The following is an 18,484-nucleotide window of genomic DNA, read 5'->3' as shown; positions in this document are numbered from 1 at the left end:
CCAGGTTTTTAGTTATGCCTGGTGCTGCTCCTGGCATGCCCTCCTGCACTCTTCATTGAGCCAGATTTGATCCCCTGGCTTGGTCGTAATAGTAGAGTGGGGGATATGCTGGGCCATGAGGTTACAGATTGTGTTGAGTACAATTCTGCTGCTGCTGATGGCCCACAGCACTTCATGGTTGTCCAGTCTTGAGTTGCTAGATCTGTTCTAAATCTATCCCATTTAGCAATGGTAGTGCCACAGCACAATGGAGGATATCCTCAATATGAAGACGGGACTTTGTTTTCGCAACAACTGTGCAGTGGTCACTCCTACCAACACTTTTATGGACCGACGCATCTGTGACAGGCAATTTGGTGTAGAGGAGGTCAAGTATGGTTTTCCTTCTTGTTGGTTGCCTCACCACCTGCCACACATCCAGTCTAGTAGCTATGTCCTTTAGGACTCGACCAGTTGTGCTACCGAGCTACTCTTGGTGATGGACATTTAAGTCTTCTGCCCAAAGTACGTTCTGCACCCTTACCACCGTCATGCTTATTGGTGGGATTCAAACCCAGGTGTGCAGAGAATTACCCTGTGTCTCTGGATTACTAGTCCAGTGACAATACCACTACGTCACTGCCTCCCCATATACTTTCCTTTTTACTCACACTCGTAGTGAAGTGTGACAGGAAAAATGTATTGTTCCAACAAGTATAATCTAAAATGTTAAAAAATGTGCAGCTGCAATTTTTTTTCAGTACACTAATGTTCAAAATGCTAGTTCTTGCAGGAGAGCATGACTAATTGTAGCTTCTTTTATGAATTTAAAGGAATTCAAACTAGCAGTTAAAATATAATGCTCTACCACTGTGCATCACCTTAGCCAATAAAAATGAAAAAACTTGTAGCGATTCTTGCAACTTAACTGCTTCATAAATAAATTGTTGATTGAGCGCAACTCCTTAAAAAAAAACTCATTTCTGACAAAAGGTGCAAAAAAAGACTTTTTTTTTAAACGATTAATTTATTAATTCCAAAAAGGACCTCAGCATATTTTCTTTGAAAAAAAGGCTATGGAAATGATTCCAAACTCAGCTGTCGGTGCAGGTCATGGTTTTAATGAGGTTGTGAGCTTCCTGCTGCAGGGGGTTAATTGCAATCAATTGACTTCACGTTTCCATTATATAGAGTTTGAGTTTTCCAACTGCAGAAATCAATTTGTGCTAAGAAATGCATTGCTTAGACTATTACAAAAAATACAATGAAGTCTATTTTCCAGCCATGCTGGGTACAGAAATGAAACAGGTGATTAGGGCACAGAAAAATGAGGTACAGATCCACACGGTTGGATCTGTGCCACCTTTGCTCCAAGCCTTTAAGGTTAACCTAAAGTACTCTAACTTCATTTATGTATCAAAATTTAATTACATTAAGCATAGTACAATTTTCCAACCATTCAGAAAGGGGTTACAATGATCCAATCCCTGTTGGCAAATGGAGTATACAAAGGGAAGGGCATCAGTGATAAAGCTCTTGAAGGGTCAAACATTCTTGCAATTCAACTGCTTCATAAATAAATAGTTGATTGAGTGCAACTCCTTAAAAAAAACTCACTTCTGACGATAGGTGCAAAAAAAGATGATTTTCAGCTATTTGATTGTATACTTTAGTTTTACTGTGCTGGGGCTATTCATGGTATTAAAAAGTTGTTTTTATAATTTTTGCTGTCATGCTCCCTGTTCTTACAAGCTACTGTCTCATTGCCAAACTCCCTTTTATCCCCAAGGTTCTGTCGTTGCCCCTCAAATCTATGCCTATTTTCTTCAGATTTCAAGACATTAGCAGAACAGAAGAGCGGACAAAAAAGGCAGACGTATAAAAAGCTCGCGATACAAACTTTCACAGAAGCTTGGATTTACAACCATCTAAATGAAGGCAAAAGAAAAAAGACATTGCATTTTTTTCATGACCAACAGATGTCTCAAAGCGCTCTACAGCCAATGGAGTACTTTTGAAATGTAGCCACTGTTGTAATGTAGGAAACACAGTAGCCAATTTTTGAACAAAACAAACTCTCACAAACAGCAATGTGACAATGACCAGCTAATCTGTTTATGTGATGTTGATTGGGGGATGAATAGTGACCAGGACAATGGGATAACTCCCCTGCTCTTCTTTGAAATAGTGCCTTGAGATCTTTTACATATCCAAAAGAACAAAAGGGGCCTCGGTTTCATGTCTCATCCAAAAGACAGGATTCCCTCAGTACTGCATTGGAGTATCAGCCATAATGTTTTGCTCAAGCCCTGGAGTAGGTTTTGAGCCTGTAAAAGTTATGATTCAGAGGCAAAAGTGCTACCAGCTGAATTATGGCTGACAAGCTAAAATCAACAGGGAGATTAGTTTTAAGACAGCTAAATACAGTACTTCTTCGTTGAACAGGCATAATAGACACTGTCAGTTCTCCGTAAGAGTTATTTAGCTAGTCCCACTTGCCATCATTATCACCGAAGCTTGGCAATTTTTTTTCTCTTTAGATAATTACCCTTTTGAAAGTCTGCTTTCACCACACTCATAGGTAGTGTATTCCAGATCCTAACCACTTGCTGCATTAAAAAAAGTTTTTGCTGAGGTCGCTTTTGGTTCTGTTCTTTTGCCAATCACCTTAAATCCCTGTCCTCTGTTTCTCGACCCTACACCCATGGGTACAAGTCGCACTCTGTGACGTGAGCACAAAAATCTCAACTGACACTCAGTGCAGCACTGCACTACAAGTTTTGAATCGGACATTAAACTAAGGCCTCGGCTGTTCTCTCAGGTGGACATTAAAGACTCCAAGGCACTATGTTTCAAAGAAGGGTCAGCGGCAATAATTATGTATAAACCAACATCACGAAAACAGATTATTTGCCTATTTAAAAAGGCTGAGAAGGTGACCTAATGGAGTTTTTAAAAAATTATGAAAGGTTTTGACAAAAGGTAAGCTGAAGAAATCAGAAGGAAACATAAACTGTCTACACCCATCATATGTGTCAATCATAACTGCAGATTCTAGCACACCCACATGGCAATGATCAAAGCTCCACAAGTGCAGGAATCCAGTTGCAGAGCAATGACATTTTCTGCAAGCACATCTGCAACCAACTTGCATGATAGAGGTGATGCAGCAAGTCACAGCCAAAACCATTCCAGCCTTCAAGTTTTTGTCTCAACTATCTTTTGGGCTACCATAGCAAAGAATGCCATCAGTTAATATGCTGCCCACATAAGCCTATTACAGGTTTGATACTAATGCATATGTCAGCATCTTCATCTTCTTTCACTTAACAGAAACAGCACATGGTTCTTTTAATGTCAGCACTCTGTTGCACTTCCCACAGTAAAGGGTTTGTGTGGCCATCTGAGTGGCAGGTATGTACTCTTCTTCTGCCTTCAATATTTAATCCTTCAAAACTGTGAAAATTAATTTCTGCGACCTTCTCAAGTTCACTAACCACATCCTCAGGCACAGCTATGCTGTTGCCTGCAACATTGATGAGAGAGAAATAGCTGTTATGGAGGTGCCAGACTTCTGACAGCACGCCTTTTATGGCTTAATGCTCCCATTCCTTGACATACTAGTTGATTAATCTTCTAGGGGGTTCTATACCGCAGTCTACTGCAAATCTACCTTCCCTGGTCAATACACGGGTTGGGAATCTTACAGCTCCATATGCCAAACGATTGGCCTCATTGGCAACCTCATAAATAGGGCCCAAGTCATTTACTCACCATGCAAGCTTGATGTTGAGATAGGGCAAATCAAAGACATCCTGTGGGATAATGGCTACCCTGATCAGATCATTTCATGTTGTACAATGCGCAAACTCATGATGGGACCTAAAGCCGCCACTTCAGCCCTGAAAAGTGCCCAGTCTACCTTGGATTACTCTGCAAGGGCAAGGTATCTCAAAAATTTGGGCAACAGGTGAAGCTTGCTGTTTCACGCTGCTACTATGCAGTAGCAACATGAGTGGTATTCACCACTAATAGGATGCTGTCATCAAGCCAAAAAGGCAATTCAGTCTATCATGAGTAATGTGGTATATGAATTTCAGTACCTGTGTGATGCTAGGCATGTAGGCTGTACATTCCAAAGACTGGCGGATCATATCAAACAGCACGTCCCTTCCACTGTTTGCAACGGGCAAGATACAGACCATACTCAACCAGCCCATGCTCGCAAAACTTAAAACACAATGTCCAACATTAGATGTGATTCCACGACTGAAAGAACATTTGCTGAATAATCCTCAGCATGCTAAGAATTACGCTAAGAACCAATTTAAGATTGTCAGTTGGGCTCACAACATGGCGCATTGGAAGCTACATATATTAATCACAGAACCACACAGTGCAGAAGAGGCCTTTCGACCCATCGAGTCTGCACCGACACGTGAGAAACACCTGACCTACCTACCTAATCCCATTTACCAGCATTTGGCCCATAGCCTTGAATGTTATGACGTGCCAAGTGCTCATCCAGGTACTTTTTAAAGGATGTAAGGTAACCCACCTCCACCACCCTCCCAGGCAGCGCATTCCAGACCATCACCATCCTCTGGGTAAAAATGTTTTTCCTCACATTCCCCCCTAAACCTCCTGACCCTCACCTTAACCTTGTGTCCGCTTGTAACTGACCCTTCAACTAAGGGGAACAGCTGCTCCCTATCCATGCCTCTCAATCTTGTACAGCTCGATCAGGTCGCCCCTCAGCTCCAACGAAAACAACCCAAGTCTATCCAACCTCTCTTCATAATTTAAATGTTTCATCCCAGGCAACATCCTGGTGAATCTCCTCTGCACCCTCTCCAGTGCAATCACATCCTTCCTATAATGTGGTGACCAGAACTGCACACAGTACTCCAGCTGGGGCCAAACCAAGGTTCTATACAACTCCAACATGACCTCACTACTTTTGTAATCTATTCCTCGATTGATAAAGGCAAGTATCCCTTATGCCTTTTTCACCACCCCACTAACATGCCCCTCCGCCTTCAGAGATCTATAAACACACACACCAAGGTCCCTTTGTTCCTCATAACTTCCTAGTGTCATGCCTTCATTGAATACTTCGTTGTCAAATTACTCCTTCTAAAGTGCATCACCTCACACTTTTCAGGGCTAAATTCCATCTGCCATTTATCTGCCCATTTGACCATCCCGTCCATATCTTCCTGTCGCCTAAGACACTCAACCTCATTGTTAACCACCCGGCCAATCTTTGTGTCATCCGCAAACTTACTAATCCTACCACCCCCCCCACCGCCCCCCCCACATAGTCATCTATGTCGTTAATATAAACGACGAATAAAAGGGGACCCAGCACAGATCCCTGTGGTACGTGCCACTGGACACTGGCTTCCAGTCACTAAAGCAGCCTTCTGTCATTACCCTCTGTTTCCTACAACTAAGCCAATTTTGAATCCACCTTATCAAATTACCCTGTACCCCATGTGCATTTACCTTCTTTATAAGTCTCCCATGTGGGACCTTGTCAAAGGCTTTGCTGAAATCCATATAAACTAACTGCACCACCCTCATCTACACACCTGGTCACCTCCTCAAATAAATCAATCAAATTTGTTATGCATGACCTCCCTCTGACAAAGCCATGCTGACTATCCCTGATCAAACCTTGCCTCTCCAAGTGGAGATAGATTCTCTCCTTCAGAAATTTCTCCAATAGTTTCCCTACCGCTGATGTGAGAATCACTGGTCTGTAGTTCCCTGGCTTATCTCTACAACCCTTCTTAAATAGCAGAACCACATTAGCTGTTCTCCAGTCCTCTGGCACCTCCCTCGTAGCCAGAGTGGAATTAAAAATTTGAGTCAGAACCCCTGCGATCTCCTCCCATGCCTCCCTCAGCAGTCTGGGAGGCAAATCATCCGGAACTGGAGATTTGTCCACTTTTAAGCCTGCCAACACCTCCAATATCTTGTCACTCCCTATATCAATTTGCTCAAGACCTTGCAAGTCTCTCTCCCCGAGTTCCATACCTTCATCCTCATTGTCCTGGGTGAAGACGGATGTGAAGTATTCAACACTCTACTGATGTCCTCTGGTTCCATCCATTGATTGCCCCCTTGGTCCCTAATGGGCCCTACTCTTTCCCTGGTTATCCTATTCCCATTGATATACTTATAGAATACCATGAGATTTTCCCTACTTTTACCAGCCAGAGCTTTCTCATATCCCCTCTTTGCTCTCCTAATTGCTTTCTTAAGCTCCACCCTCCACTTTCTGTACTCCACTAATGCCTCTGCTGATTTGCTCCCCTTGTACCTAAAAGCCTCTCCTTTCCTTCTCATCGTATCCTGAATATCTCTGGTTATCCATGGTTCTCTGAGCTTGTTACTCCTTCCTATCACCCTAGTGGGAACATGTTGAGCCTGTACCCTCCCCATTTCCTTTTTGAACACCCCCCACTGCTCTTCTGCAGATTTCCCCATAAGTAGCTGTTCCCAGTCTACCTTGCCAGCACCTGTCTTATTTTACTAAAATTCACTCTCCCCCAATCCAAAACATTTTTTTGCAACTTGTCGATTTCTTTGTCCATAACAGGCTTAAATTGTACCATGTTGTAGTTGCTATCACTAAAATGCTCCCCCACCACCACCTCAGCCACCTGTCTGGCTTCATTTTCCAGGATTAGGTCCAGCACTGCGCTGTCCCTTGTTGGACCCTCTACATATTGACCTAAAACGTTCTCCTGCACACATTTCAAGAAATCCACTCCATCCAAGCCCATAACACTATGTCTATCCCAATTAATTGGGAAAGTTGAAATCACCTAATATAATTACCCTATTGTTATTGTTTTTACACACCGCTGCAAATTGTGCACATATTTGCTCCTCAATTTCCCGCTGACTATCTTTGGGTCAATAATAAACACCTAACAATGTGGCTGCCCCTTTTTTATTCCTAAGCTCTATCCACAAGGCTTCATTTGATGCCCCCTCCAAGATATCATCTCTCCTTACTGCAGTAACTGACTCCTTAATTAATGATGCAATGCCTCCTCCTCTTTTACACCCTCCCATCTCGCCTGAAGATTCTATATCCCAGAATGTTTGAGCTGCCAATCCTGCCCCTCCCTTAACCACGTCTCTGTGATGGCTGCTATACCACAATTCCACATGTCAATCCTCACCCTTTATTCATCCGTTTTACCTGTAATACTCCTGGCATTTAAGTAGAGGCCCTCCAGCCTTGCCTTACTCCCTTGAAACTTAATGCAGCTGTACGCCCTCTGACTTGATTGTTTTACTGTGTTATGATGTGTCCCTATTCTGCTAACATTGTGTCCCCTCCCCCTGCTGAATTAGTTTAAACTCCTCCCAACAGCACTAGCAAACATGCCCGCAAGGATGTTAGTCTTGCTCTGGTTCAGATGTAGACCGTCCCGCTAGTACAGGTCCCACCTTCCCCAGAAATGGTCCCAGCGATCCAGGAATCTAAAACCCTCCCTCCTGTACCAACTCTTCAGCCACGTATTCTTCTGTGCTATTCTCCTATTTCAGTGCTCGCTAGCACGTGGCGCTGGGAGTAATCCAGAGATTACAACCCGAGAGGTTATGTTTTTTAGTCTACTGCCTAATTCCCTGAATTCTTGAAGCAAGACCTCATCCCTCTTTCTACCTATGTCATTGATACTAATAGGTATCATGACCTCTGCCTTATCACCCTCCCCCTTCAGGATGCCCTGAAGCTGTTCAGTGACATCCCGGACCCTGGCACCAGGGAGACAACACACCATCCTGGAGTCATGTTGACGGCCACAGTAGCACCTATCTGTTCTCCTGACTATAGAATCTCCTATTACTATTGCTCTTCCTCCCCTCCTGTACAGCTAGGCTGCTTATGGTGCCAGAAGCTTGGGTCTGTCTGCACTCCCTGGAGGAACCAGCGACCTCATCAGCTTCCAAAATGGAATACCGATTTGCGAACGGGGCCCCAGGGGACTCCTGAACTACCTGCCCTTTTCTTTTGGACTGCCTGGTGGTCACCCATTCCTTTCCTTCCTCAAGTCCCTTCGGCTGCGGTGTGACCTTCTCTCTAAACATGCTATCCATGATGCTCTCAGATTCGCGGATGCTCCACAGTGTCCCCAGCCACTGTTCCAGCACTGAAACCCGAGCTTCCAGGAGCTGCAGCTGGTTCTCACTTCCTGCACACATGCTTGTCCTGGGCACTGGAAATGTTCCCAGATTCCCACTTGGAACATGAGGAGCACATCATGGCTTTGAGCTCTCCTACCATGACTTATCCCTTTAATTTAAACCTTTTACATCAAATACTCTAGGGCCCTTCTTTCCTGATCCTCATTACTACAGAATATACAAACTATAACCCACACAAATACCTTAAACTGTAAGCAATAAAAGTAGTAAATACTTACCCGACCTTACCAGTCATTCCTCTCCCTTGTAGCCTCTACTGCTGCAGCAGGGCAAGACCTATTTCAGCTAAACAAAATAAGTGACAACAATTCGCTGACTCATTCCTCAGGGCAATGCCTTGACCAGTCAAGCTGCTTGGTTTAAATTGCAAATAATGTTTGGCAGTTAACTGTCTGTCACCATCAACTGGTGCATTCTCCATGGAAACACCTCTATCAGAGCCCACTTGCCAACCAATCAGCACTCCCTTCTCATACAGTATAAATATGTTGCTTCCTCAGACATTGGTATTTTCTTGCAAGTGTCCCGATAAGTACAAGACAAAAAATTTTCTCTTTTTTCAGCAATACTCAAGTTCTGTACTACCAAATGAAAATCAGTCGATCTTGTAATGTGATTCATTAACAACAACATACATTCAGATGCAGGGACTCGCTCTCTGCGAAAAGAATATGTTCAAGCCTTGCGCTTTTCCTTGTTTGAATTACCCCAAAACATGGGGAGCCTATTGTTCTCTGTTGCTTTCTCCACAGCAATGCCTCAGCCAAATAGAGTTGACTTGCCAACCAATCAGCACCCTTTAAGACGATAAAATTAATCTATGCATTTATCCCACAGGTAGCTATTATGATGAAAATGAAGCACAAAGATTTTAACCCCTGCAAAGCAAAACAGCAGTGAAAATAAAAAAAACAGGTGACTTGAAAAAAGTTATTTTGAACATCAAATACTTTTCCATCTGAGAATCTGAATAGATTAGTTATGAAAAATTCCATTTATTTGTTTGAAAAATCATGTACGTATTTGTTAAGATAATCTTTCGGCTCACCAGTGTATTCCTCAGCATCAATTTTATTCAACATAGTCTTTATGGCCATCCAAGCCGGTTAAATTTCAGTATCTTAATTTCAGAGGATATCACTCATTAAAAGCATGCAACCTGTTTCACAACAAGTGATCAAAAAGGTTATCAGATAAGAAATGTGATTATGTCACAGAATCATAACTTTCAGCCAACACCCAGCCTACTCCAACACCCAGCCTACTCCAACAATGGCCCGTTTCTTTTGGTCAGCAGTGAAACAGGTATTCGCTGCTGACTCTGTGAAGTACTACGATCCTACCTTGATCGTAGGCTACGGCAGGAACTTGCTCTCCTGGCTGCAGCATGAATTCATCAGGGAAGTCAGTGCAGAGGCATAGCAACCTAGTGCAATGCTGGTGAAGACCCTTTTGATATTATATGATGAAGGTGTACCCCCTTGAGGTCTGTGTTCCGCTCAATGACAGATAATTGCTTCTTGACTTTTTGGAATTTCTAATGATGGTAGCAATGTAGCTGTGCTTAAGTTTTAATTACAGCTTCCACCACCCCCCCCACCCACAACCCGCATCTCTTCCCTGCCCCACCCCACTCCCCCCATCCCCTGATACTCACGGCTGCTCCCCACCTACCCCAGCTCCTCAGTTCTGTCCACTTTGAAACAGCAATTGATTATTGAGAGGTGAGGGGGAGCAGCCGGGGGAAGCCCAAGGAAGAGTGTTTTCATACTTCTGTTTGTTTAAAAGGATGTGTTAATCTCTCTTTAACGTTCTCTACACCAAGGAACAACACTAGCCTCTCCAGAATCTCCATGTAACTGAATTTACACCTTCTCCAAGTCTAGAAATGAGGCTTGAACCCAGAATCAGTCATAAATGCAAATTAGCAAAATCAATACACTCCACTATACCATGAAATGCTTCTACTCACAGAAGACAATTGTTTCTAAACTTTAGCTGCATCTGTATCTACCACAAACGTGTACATATCACAAAATAATAAAACACCAAAATGTAACTCAGATAAGCTCACGAACCAGTCCCTCAAAGACACTTTAGTAAATTCAAAGTTGTAACATCAACAACTTCCAGATTTAGCTGATTTGCCAGGTGTTGAATTAAAGAAAGACATCAGCTTTTAGAAGGAAAATATAAATTTTTTAAAATTGTGACAATGCTAATCGAACATCAAAATAGCAACTCAAAATAGCAATATTGAAACTCCATGAACATATTAGCATAGTGGGTATGATCCCACAGGACAAACCACTGCTCCTAAGAGACCAATTGGCACAGAGGAGCCAAAGGATTGCTAGTGTGGGAAATGGAAAAATGCTACAACAATGCAGTACAGAGAGAGCGTTCTGAGGAAGAAACACAGCACGGGGCTTTGTATTGAAGTCAGACCTGCCTCAGGGGTCCTTGATGCTAAAATTGTTGCCCAAAATGGTAGCCTTCCTACTCTAACACTAACATCCCCCATTTCAGTAAGCACAAAATATAATCAAAAAAAATTTAAATAAACCATTTCATTGTATTCTTTCTTGGGAATTTGTTGACCAACCCTAACTGCCCTTGAGAAGGTGCTGCTGAAAGCTAAACTGCTGTGTCACTGATCCACATACTGCATGTAACAAAACCGCATTTTTAAAAAAAGTTGAGCAGATCTAACAGGTTACAAAACACAGAATTAGGACAATCTCACTGAGGAACATAAAAGCAAATGGAGTGAGATGTATTTGGTGTCACAACAACACCAACTTTACCAGGTTCAATAACATTCAGCAACAGAGAGGATATTACGTAAAGGAGAATGCATTATCACTTTTTCCCTCCACAGGTCTAAAATACCCAATCCTCATCAGTTATTTCAGTTTTTTGCAAAGTGCCCAGAGGTTTGCAACCAATTCTTACAAGGGAAGAAACAACAGCAAATCTGAATTTTTATGGTGACAGTTTGATCTCAACAGTGCCATGCACTGCAGGCTGCTAGGCACTGTTTTACATTACCTGTTGCTTTTTCTGTCTCTTGTCTAATTCCCCCATTTCCACATCCCTTCAGCAACAGAGATGCAAGTATGTGATCTGCTTTCAGGTTTTGTCAAAGTCACCCAAAAGGAGGCAAAAGTGGATGGGGACAAAAGCACTCTTCAATTTCACCTTTCTACAGGCATGGGGTGGGGAGTGGGGGAGGTGGAATATGTCAGGCTGTCTTGAACTGCTAGTAATGCCAACAAAGATGTATTGAGTATTATAATGAGGATTTGTCAACCTTGGTGCAAACATCGTAAAGGGCTAAAAACCTGGTCCAGCAAAGAGAATTCCTCATGTAAAGCACATTACTTTTGTCAGCATACACAAAATAATGGCTTCAGCTTACCTCACTGCTTCCTCTTCTTTCAAGATCTCTCTTTTGGACATGCATTCATTCAGGCTTGATTCCTACAATTGAAACAAGCAATGAAATAGAAGGGTACAATTAAATGAAATTTGCTCATGCTATTTTTCAGGATCACCATGAACATACAAATGAACAATCATTCTGCTCCATGCAAAAACACAAGTTCAGGAAGAGCATGTGATTCTATCATTTAACACCTTTCAAATACACCATTACATGTGCAATGATCAAGGGATACTTTCTAATAAACTCCTTTGTTTTAACTGAAAGAAAACAATGTTTTACTAATTAGATGCAGGTTATATTTCACCTTTAGGGCTCAACAAATTAGTTATTAAAATGTTTTATTAATATGTTTCATCAAGTTATTCTGTTTAAGTAACATCACCAAAGAACAAAATTCTTCTTCTTTTAGTATGCTGGTTTGGACATTTACATCAAATTCCTGCAATGCTCAATTTTAATATGTTAGAGACACAAAACTGAACAAGAACCTCTTCCACCAAAATATCCTGGTACAGCAAGCTATCAGGTCTCCTGATATTCAACTGTGCAGTTTTTCCAAATTCCTCTTATCTCATTTTGGTATTGAAATTGGTCATCAATCACATTCCTCACTCAAAAAAATAACAAATTTGTTCCATCAAGAATTATTCTTATTTTATGGGATGGAAGTTACTCCCTAGCAATGCCCAATTTACATGGCTTCCACAATTAATTGTCAGGCACTTCCAAGAATTAGACATTCTGGGGTGGTTTCTCTTGGATATTTCAGGTGCTAACAACAACTCCTCTCCCCTTTTTTTAAAACAGATGCTCCAGTGTCAACTTCCATTTCACCATTTAAGACAATGCCAACTTTGTAGTCCTTCATCTAGTTTCAGATCAGGCTGAATGCAATACAATTGCTCTTCCTCGTTGTTGCTGTTAAGTTTCATTCTCTGTCTCATCTGGACTCGCATTACTTTTGTATTTTGTTTCCAGGTGGTGCATCTTTTTAAACTGCCTGTTTATTTTCAAGAGCGACTTGTTTGTGTGCTCCTCGTAATGCTCTTTTATTGGTGGAACTGATTTACTGTGATCAGCCTTTGATCTACATGCATGCTGTATGTGTCCTTTTTTTTTAGTAGCAACAATCAGTGGTTTTCCACTTACAGGCTTCTGCATTATACACTATTCCAATACAGCAGTAACATGTTTGAAAGCAAGTATAGCCCGACTTTATTATTTTAACTTCAGCGTTGTTAGAATTTGCTTTCAAATCTCCAGCTTGTTTCTCTGCCATTTCTATGCCCTGCACAATCTCGAGCGCTTTCTTCAGTGTCAACTCTTGCTCTACTAACAATCTATGCTGAATTCTTTCATTTCTTAGTCCACAAACCAAGCGATCATGCAATGCTTCTTCCAGGTAACCTCTAAAATCACAATGTTCCACTAATTCTTTCAACTCAGCCAGGAACTGGGAAACTGACTCACTTTTATGCTGTTCTCTTCGGGGAAACTTGAATCTCTTGGCAATAACTGTGGATCAGCTTTTTCAAAACGTCCTCAAGCTCTTTAAAGCTTTTATCTGCTGGCTTGTCAGAAGCAATGAGATTTCACAGTAAAAAGTGAAATTTTTCATTCCGATGACTGTAAGAAACACTGAGGCCTGCTTTTCCTCTTCAACCTCATTTGCAATGAAAAACTCTTCCATTTGCTCGACATAAACTACAAAGTCCATAGTAGCTGCATCAAAAGCCTCTAACGCCCCTAATAATGATGATCCCATTTTTGTCGTCATTCTAAGTGTTTTGTCACTTCTTAATTAAGGATGCACACACAACTATTTGCTTCTGAACTCCAACTTCCAGTATGAAAAACAGAAGGTTCCTTTGTTCTTTATTCTCCACCAGAGGGCAATACATCCGGGGCTTAGCACACCCAGCTGTCAGGTTTTATAAACAACTCTTTTTAACTAAAATGTCCTTTACAAAAAAGGATAAACTTTGAACATAAACATCACAGTTAACCACAGATGATGCATCTTTTTCTATGCCTTTCTGTCACCCAGCCAACTTTGTATCCATGCTGCCACTATCCTTTTTTTATTCCATGTGCTTTAACTTTACCGACAAGCCTATAACGTGGCATTTTATAAAATGTCTTCTGGAAGTCCACATACAGCAATCACATTACCCCCATCAACTCTCTCTGTTACCTCATCAAAAAACTCAACAAGTTATTTAAACACAATTTGACTTTAACAAATCCAGTTTTCCCTAATTAATCTACATTTGCCCAAGTGACCGTTAACTTTGTCCCGGATTATTGTCTCTAAAAACTTTTCCACCACAGAGGTTAAACTGACTGGCCTGCTGTAGTTGCTGAACCAGCAATGCTCCCTTCCTTACTGGGTCAGAAACGTACAGATCAACAAAATTATCCTGATCACTTCCAAAACTTACTCTCTGCCCTTTATACTATTGCTATCCCAGTCTATAACTGCTCCATAGTTCTTGCACTCTTTGTAATTTCTTTGAAAATTTGTTCCTTTATATCTTGTTCTGCTATTTGGTGGTCTATTGAATATACCCAGTAGTGTAATGGTACTTTTATTTCTTAACTCTAGGCAAATATACGGTCCTTCAATGCTCCAGGACATCCTCTCTCTCCAACAATGTTATATTCTCCTTAATCAAAGCTGCCACCCCACCTCCATTCTTTCCTTCCCTATCTTTCCCTAATATCTTATATCTAGGGATATCTAGTACCCAGTCCTGTATATTTCTGAGCCACATCTCCATGATCACCACTGTATCATACTCCCATATTTGGACGTGCAACTCACTAACCTATTCACCAAGCTAAATGTATTTAAGTACATGTATTGTAAACCTGAATTAGATCTTCCTGCATTTCCTCTTCATCTGATCTCACTTAATCTGTTATTTTGTATTCTTGTGCTATCTCTCTTTCCCAATCCTTTGAGCACCTGCTTTATTTTTCCTAATGTTACATCCTGGTTCCCAACTCCATGCCAAGTTAGTTTAAATCCTCCCACGGCAATAGCAAGCTAGGAGTTTTGTTGAGATAAAACACATCCAGTCTGTATAGGTCTCACCTCCCCAAAATCCGGTCCCAATGTCCCAGGAATTTAAAGACCTCCCTCCTGCACAATCTCTCCAACCACGAGTCCATCTGTTCAAACCTCCTATTTCGATATTTACTAGCACATGACACCAGGAGTAATCTGGAGATTACAGGGAGAATGAGAAGATCAGCAGCAGATAAAGCCAGGCCCAGGAGAGGACCCGTGGAAGAGAGAAAGGAGCAGCAGGTATTAAAGCCAAGCCCAGGAGCAAACTTACAGGAGATTGTGGGAGATAAAGTCAAGCCCTGGAGGGGACCCACTCGATGAGTTTGGAGCTTCAAGAATCAACAAAAAGAAAATCAAGGAATGATACCACAGGCAGCAAATAGGTGATTGGTTAGTGAGTATTACAGTTTTATTTTTGTTCTTTAAGCTAGGGAGGTTGGTGCCAGGGTCAAGGTAGTCACTGAGTGACTGCAGAACATTTTGAGGAGAAAGGGTGAACAGCCAAAGGTCATGGTCTATACTGGTACAAAACTATGTAGAAACAGAAAGAGATAAGGTCCTTGAACAGATTTTAGGGAGCTAGGGAAGAAACCAACACGCAGCACCGCAAAGGTCATAATTCCCCCACTCCCTCTCACTGTGCACACAAACATACGAATTAGGAGCAGGAGTAAGCCACTTGGCACCTTGAGCCTGCTCTGCCATTTATGGCTAAAATCATAAATACCTGGAAAAACTCAGCAGGTCTGGCAGCATCGGCGGAGAAGAGCAAAGTTGACGTTTCGAGTCCTCATGACCCTTCAACAGAACTAAGTAGAAACAGGAAAGGGGTGAAATATAAGCTGGTTTGGTGGTGTGGGGGGGGGGGGGGGTGTTGGGACAAGCAAGCAGTGATAGGAGGAGATAACCAAAAGATGTCACAGACAAAAGAACAAAGAGGTGTTGAAGACGGTGATATTATCTAAAAGAATGTGCTAATTAAGAATGGAGAGCTGGACAAGCAAGAAAGCTCTAGTGGGGGTGGGGTGAAATAAGCGATGGGTGGAATACATTTAAAAATAATGGAAATAGGTGGGAAAAGAAAAATCTATATAAATTATTGGAAAAAACAAAGGAGGGGGAAGAAATGGAAAGGGGGTGGGGATGGAGGAGGGAGTTTAAGATCTAAAGCCGTTGACAACATCAACTTTGCTCTTCTCCGCCGATGCTGCCAGACCTGAGTTTTTCCAGGTATTTCTGTTTTGTTTTGGATTTCCAGCATCCGCAGTTTTTTGTTTTTATGGCTAAAATCATGGCTGATCTGAATATAACCTCAACCCCACATTCCTGCCTATCTCCAATAACCTTTCACCCCCTTGTTATTCAAGAATCTATCTAGCTCTGCCTTACAAATATTCAAAGACTCTGCTTCCAATGCCTTTTGAGGAAGAGAATTCCAAAGACTCAATACACTCAGCAAAAATTTCTCCTCATCTCAGTCTTAAATGAGTGACCTCTTATTTTTAAAGTGACTCCTGGTTCTAGGTTCTCACACAAGAGGAAACATCCTCTCCACATCCACCCTGTCAAGACCCCTCAGGATCTTAAAGGTTCCAATTAAATCACCTCTTACTCTTCCAAATTCCAGTCAATACAAGCCTAACCTGTCCAGCCTTTCCTCATAAAACAACCCGACCATTCTTGGTATTAGTCTAGTAAACCTTCTCTGAACTGCTTCTAACGCTGTTACATCTTTCTTTAAATAAGGAGACCAGTACTGTACATAGTACTGTACATAGTACTTCAGTTGTGGCCTCACCAGTGCCCTGTATAACTGAAGCATAACCTCCCTAATTTTGTAATCAATTTCCCTCACAATAAATGATAACATTCTATTGGCTTTCCTAATTACCTGATGTATCTGCATACTAACCTTTGTGATTCATGAACTAGGACACCCAGATCCCTCTGAATCTCAAGAGCTCTGCAATCTCTCAACATTTAGACAATAAGCTTCCTTTTTATTCTCCCTACCAAAGTGAATGGTTTCACATTTACCTATGTTATACTCCATTTGCTAGATCTTTGCCCACTCACTTACCCTATGTCACTTTGTAGCCTTCTTACATCCTCTTCACAATTTACTTTCCTATCTATCTTTGTGACGTCACCAAATTTAGCCACCATTCCTTCGGTTCTTTCATCCGAACCATTTATATAAATTGTAAAAAGTTGAGGCCCCAGCACTGGTCCCTGTGGCACACTACTCAGCACATCCTGCCAACCAGGAAAAGACCCATTTATGTCAACCTTCTGCTTTCTGTTAGCTAACCAATCTTCTATCCATGCCAATATGTTACCCCCTACACCATGAGCTTTTATTTTCTGCAATACCCTTTGATGTGGCACTTAAACAAATTCCTTCTGGAAATCTAAGTATAGTACATCCACTGGTTCCCCTTTCTAAGTGCCCTGCTCCAACATCTTTAGTAATAGTTTCCAACATTTTCCCTATGATAGATGTTAGGCTAACTGACCTATACTTTCCTGCTTTCTGTCTCCCTCCCTTTTTGAATAAAGGAGTTATATTTGCTATTTTCCAATCTAATGGAACCTTCCTGAATCTCTGGAATTTTGGAAAATTAAAACCAGTGCATCAACTATCTCACTAGCCACTTCTTTCAAAACCTTAGGGTGAAGTCGACTCAGACCTGGGGATTTGTCAGCCCGCAGCCCCAACAATTTGCTCAATACCACTTCCATAGTGATTGTAATTTGCCCCAAGTTCTTCCCTCCCTTCCATTTCATGATTTACAGATATTACTTGTGTCCTCTATAGTGAAGACTGAAGCAAAATACCTGTTTAATTTGTCTGCCATCACCCTACTTTCCATTATCAATTCCCCAGCCACACACTCTATAGGATGAATGCTCACTTTGTTAACTCTTTTGTTACTTAAATATCTGTAGAAACTCTTATTATCCAACATTATATTATTAGCTAGCTTTCTCTCACACTCTAATTTTTCCTTCCTTAGTTAATCTTTTTGTCATTCTTTGCTGTTCTTTATATTCTTCCAATCTTCTGACCTGCCACCCATCTTTGCGTAATGATATGCTTTTTAAGTTTGATACTGTCTTTAACTTCTTTAGTTAACCATGGATGTTAGGCCCTCCCCTTGGAATTTTTCTCTCAATGGAATGTATATATTCTGTGTATTCTGAAATGTCTGCCACTGAACTACTGACGTATCCTTTGACTTGCCAGTTCACTTTAGCTAGCTCTGCTTTCATGCCCTTATAATTGTTCTTATTTAAGTTTAAAATACAAGTGTGGACTCAATTGTTTCTCCCTCAAATGATTGTAAAATTCAATCATATTATTATCGCTGATACCCAGGGGTGTCTTCTCTAGGGGGTTATCAATTAAGCCTATCTCATTGCTCAATGCCAGGTCTAGTGTAGCCAGCCTGCTCACCGGCTGGCTTCAGAATGTGCTGTTCCAAGGAACTATCCCGAAAACATATGAACTCATCTACGCTACCTTTGCCCATCTGATTTTTCCAGTTTATATGTAGATTAAAATCCCCCATGATTATTGCTGTATCTTTCTGGCAAGCTCCCATTATTTCTTCTTTTATACTCTGTCCTGTGTAATTACAATTAGGAGGCCTGTACACGACTCCCACAAGTGACTTCTTGCCTTTATCATTCCTCATCTCAACCCAAACCGCTTCTCCATCCTGGTTTCCTGAACTTAGGCCATTCCTTTCTAA

General features: G+C 41.5%; 1 protein-coding gene across 2 annotated transcripts in view; it reads right to left on the bottom strand.

Annotated features, from left to right (window-relative positions):
* azi2 (5-azacytidine induced 2) overlaps positions 1–18,484 on the bottom strand; it is a 75,640-nt gene that overhangs the window by 18,627 nt on the left and 38,529 nt on the right. For both annotated transcript variants that reach the window (XM_041184771.1, XM_041184772.1), the window contains one exon: positions 11,630–11,691. In XM_041184771.1, coding sequence (XP_041040705.1) covers positions 11,630–11,691 — 62 coding nt within the window. The remainder of the gene's footprint in view (positions 1–11,629; positions 11,692–18,484) is intronic.

The sequence above is a fragment of the Carcharodon carcharias genome, chromosome 3 (genome assembly GCF_017639515.1).
Source record: "Carcharodon carcharias isolate sCarCar2 chromosome 3, sCarCar2.pri, whole genome shotgun sequence".
Taxonomy (NCBI): Eukaryota; Metazoa; Chordata; class Chondrichthyes; order Lamniformes; family Lamnidae; genus Carcharodon; species Carcharodon carcharias.
The sequence above is the reverse complement of the archived record's forward strand: the minus strand, read 5'-3'. Positions and strand labels throughout refer to the sequence as shown.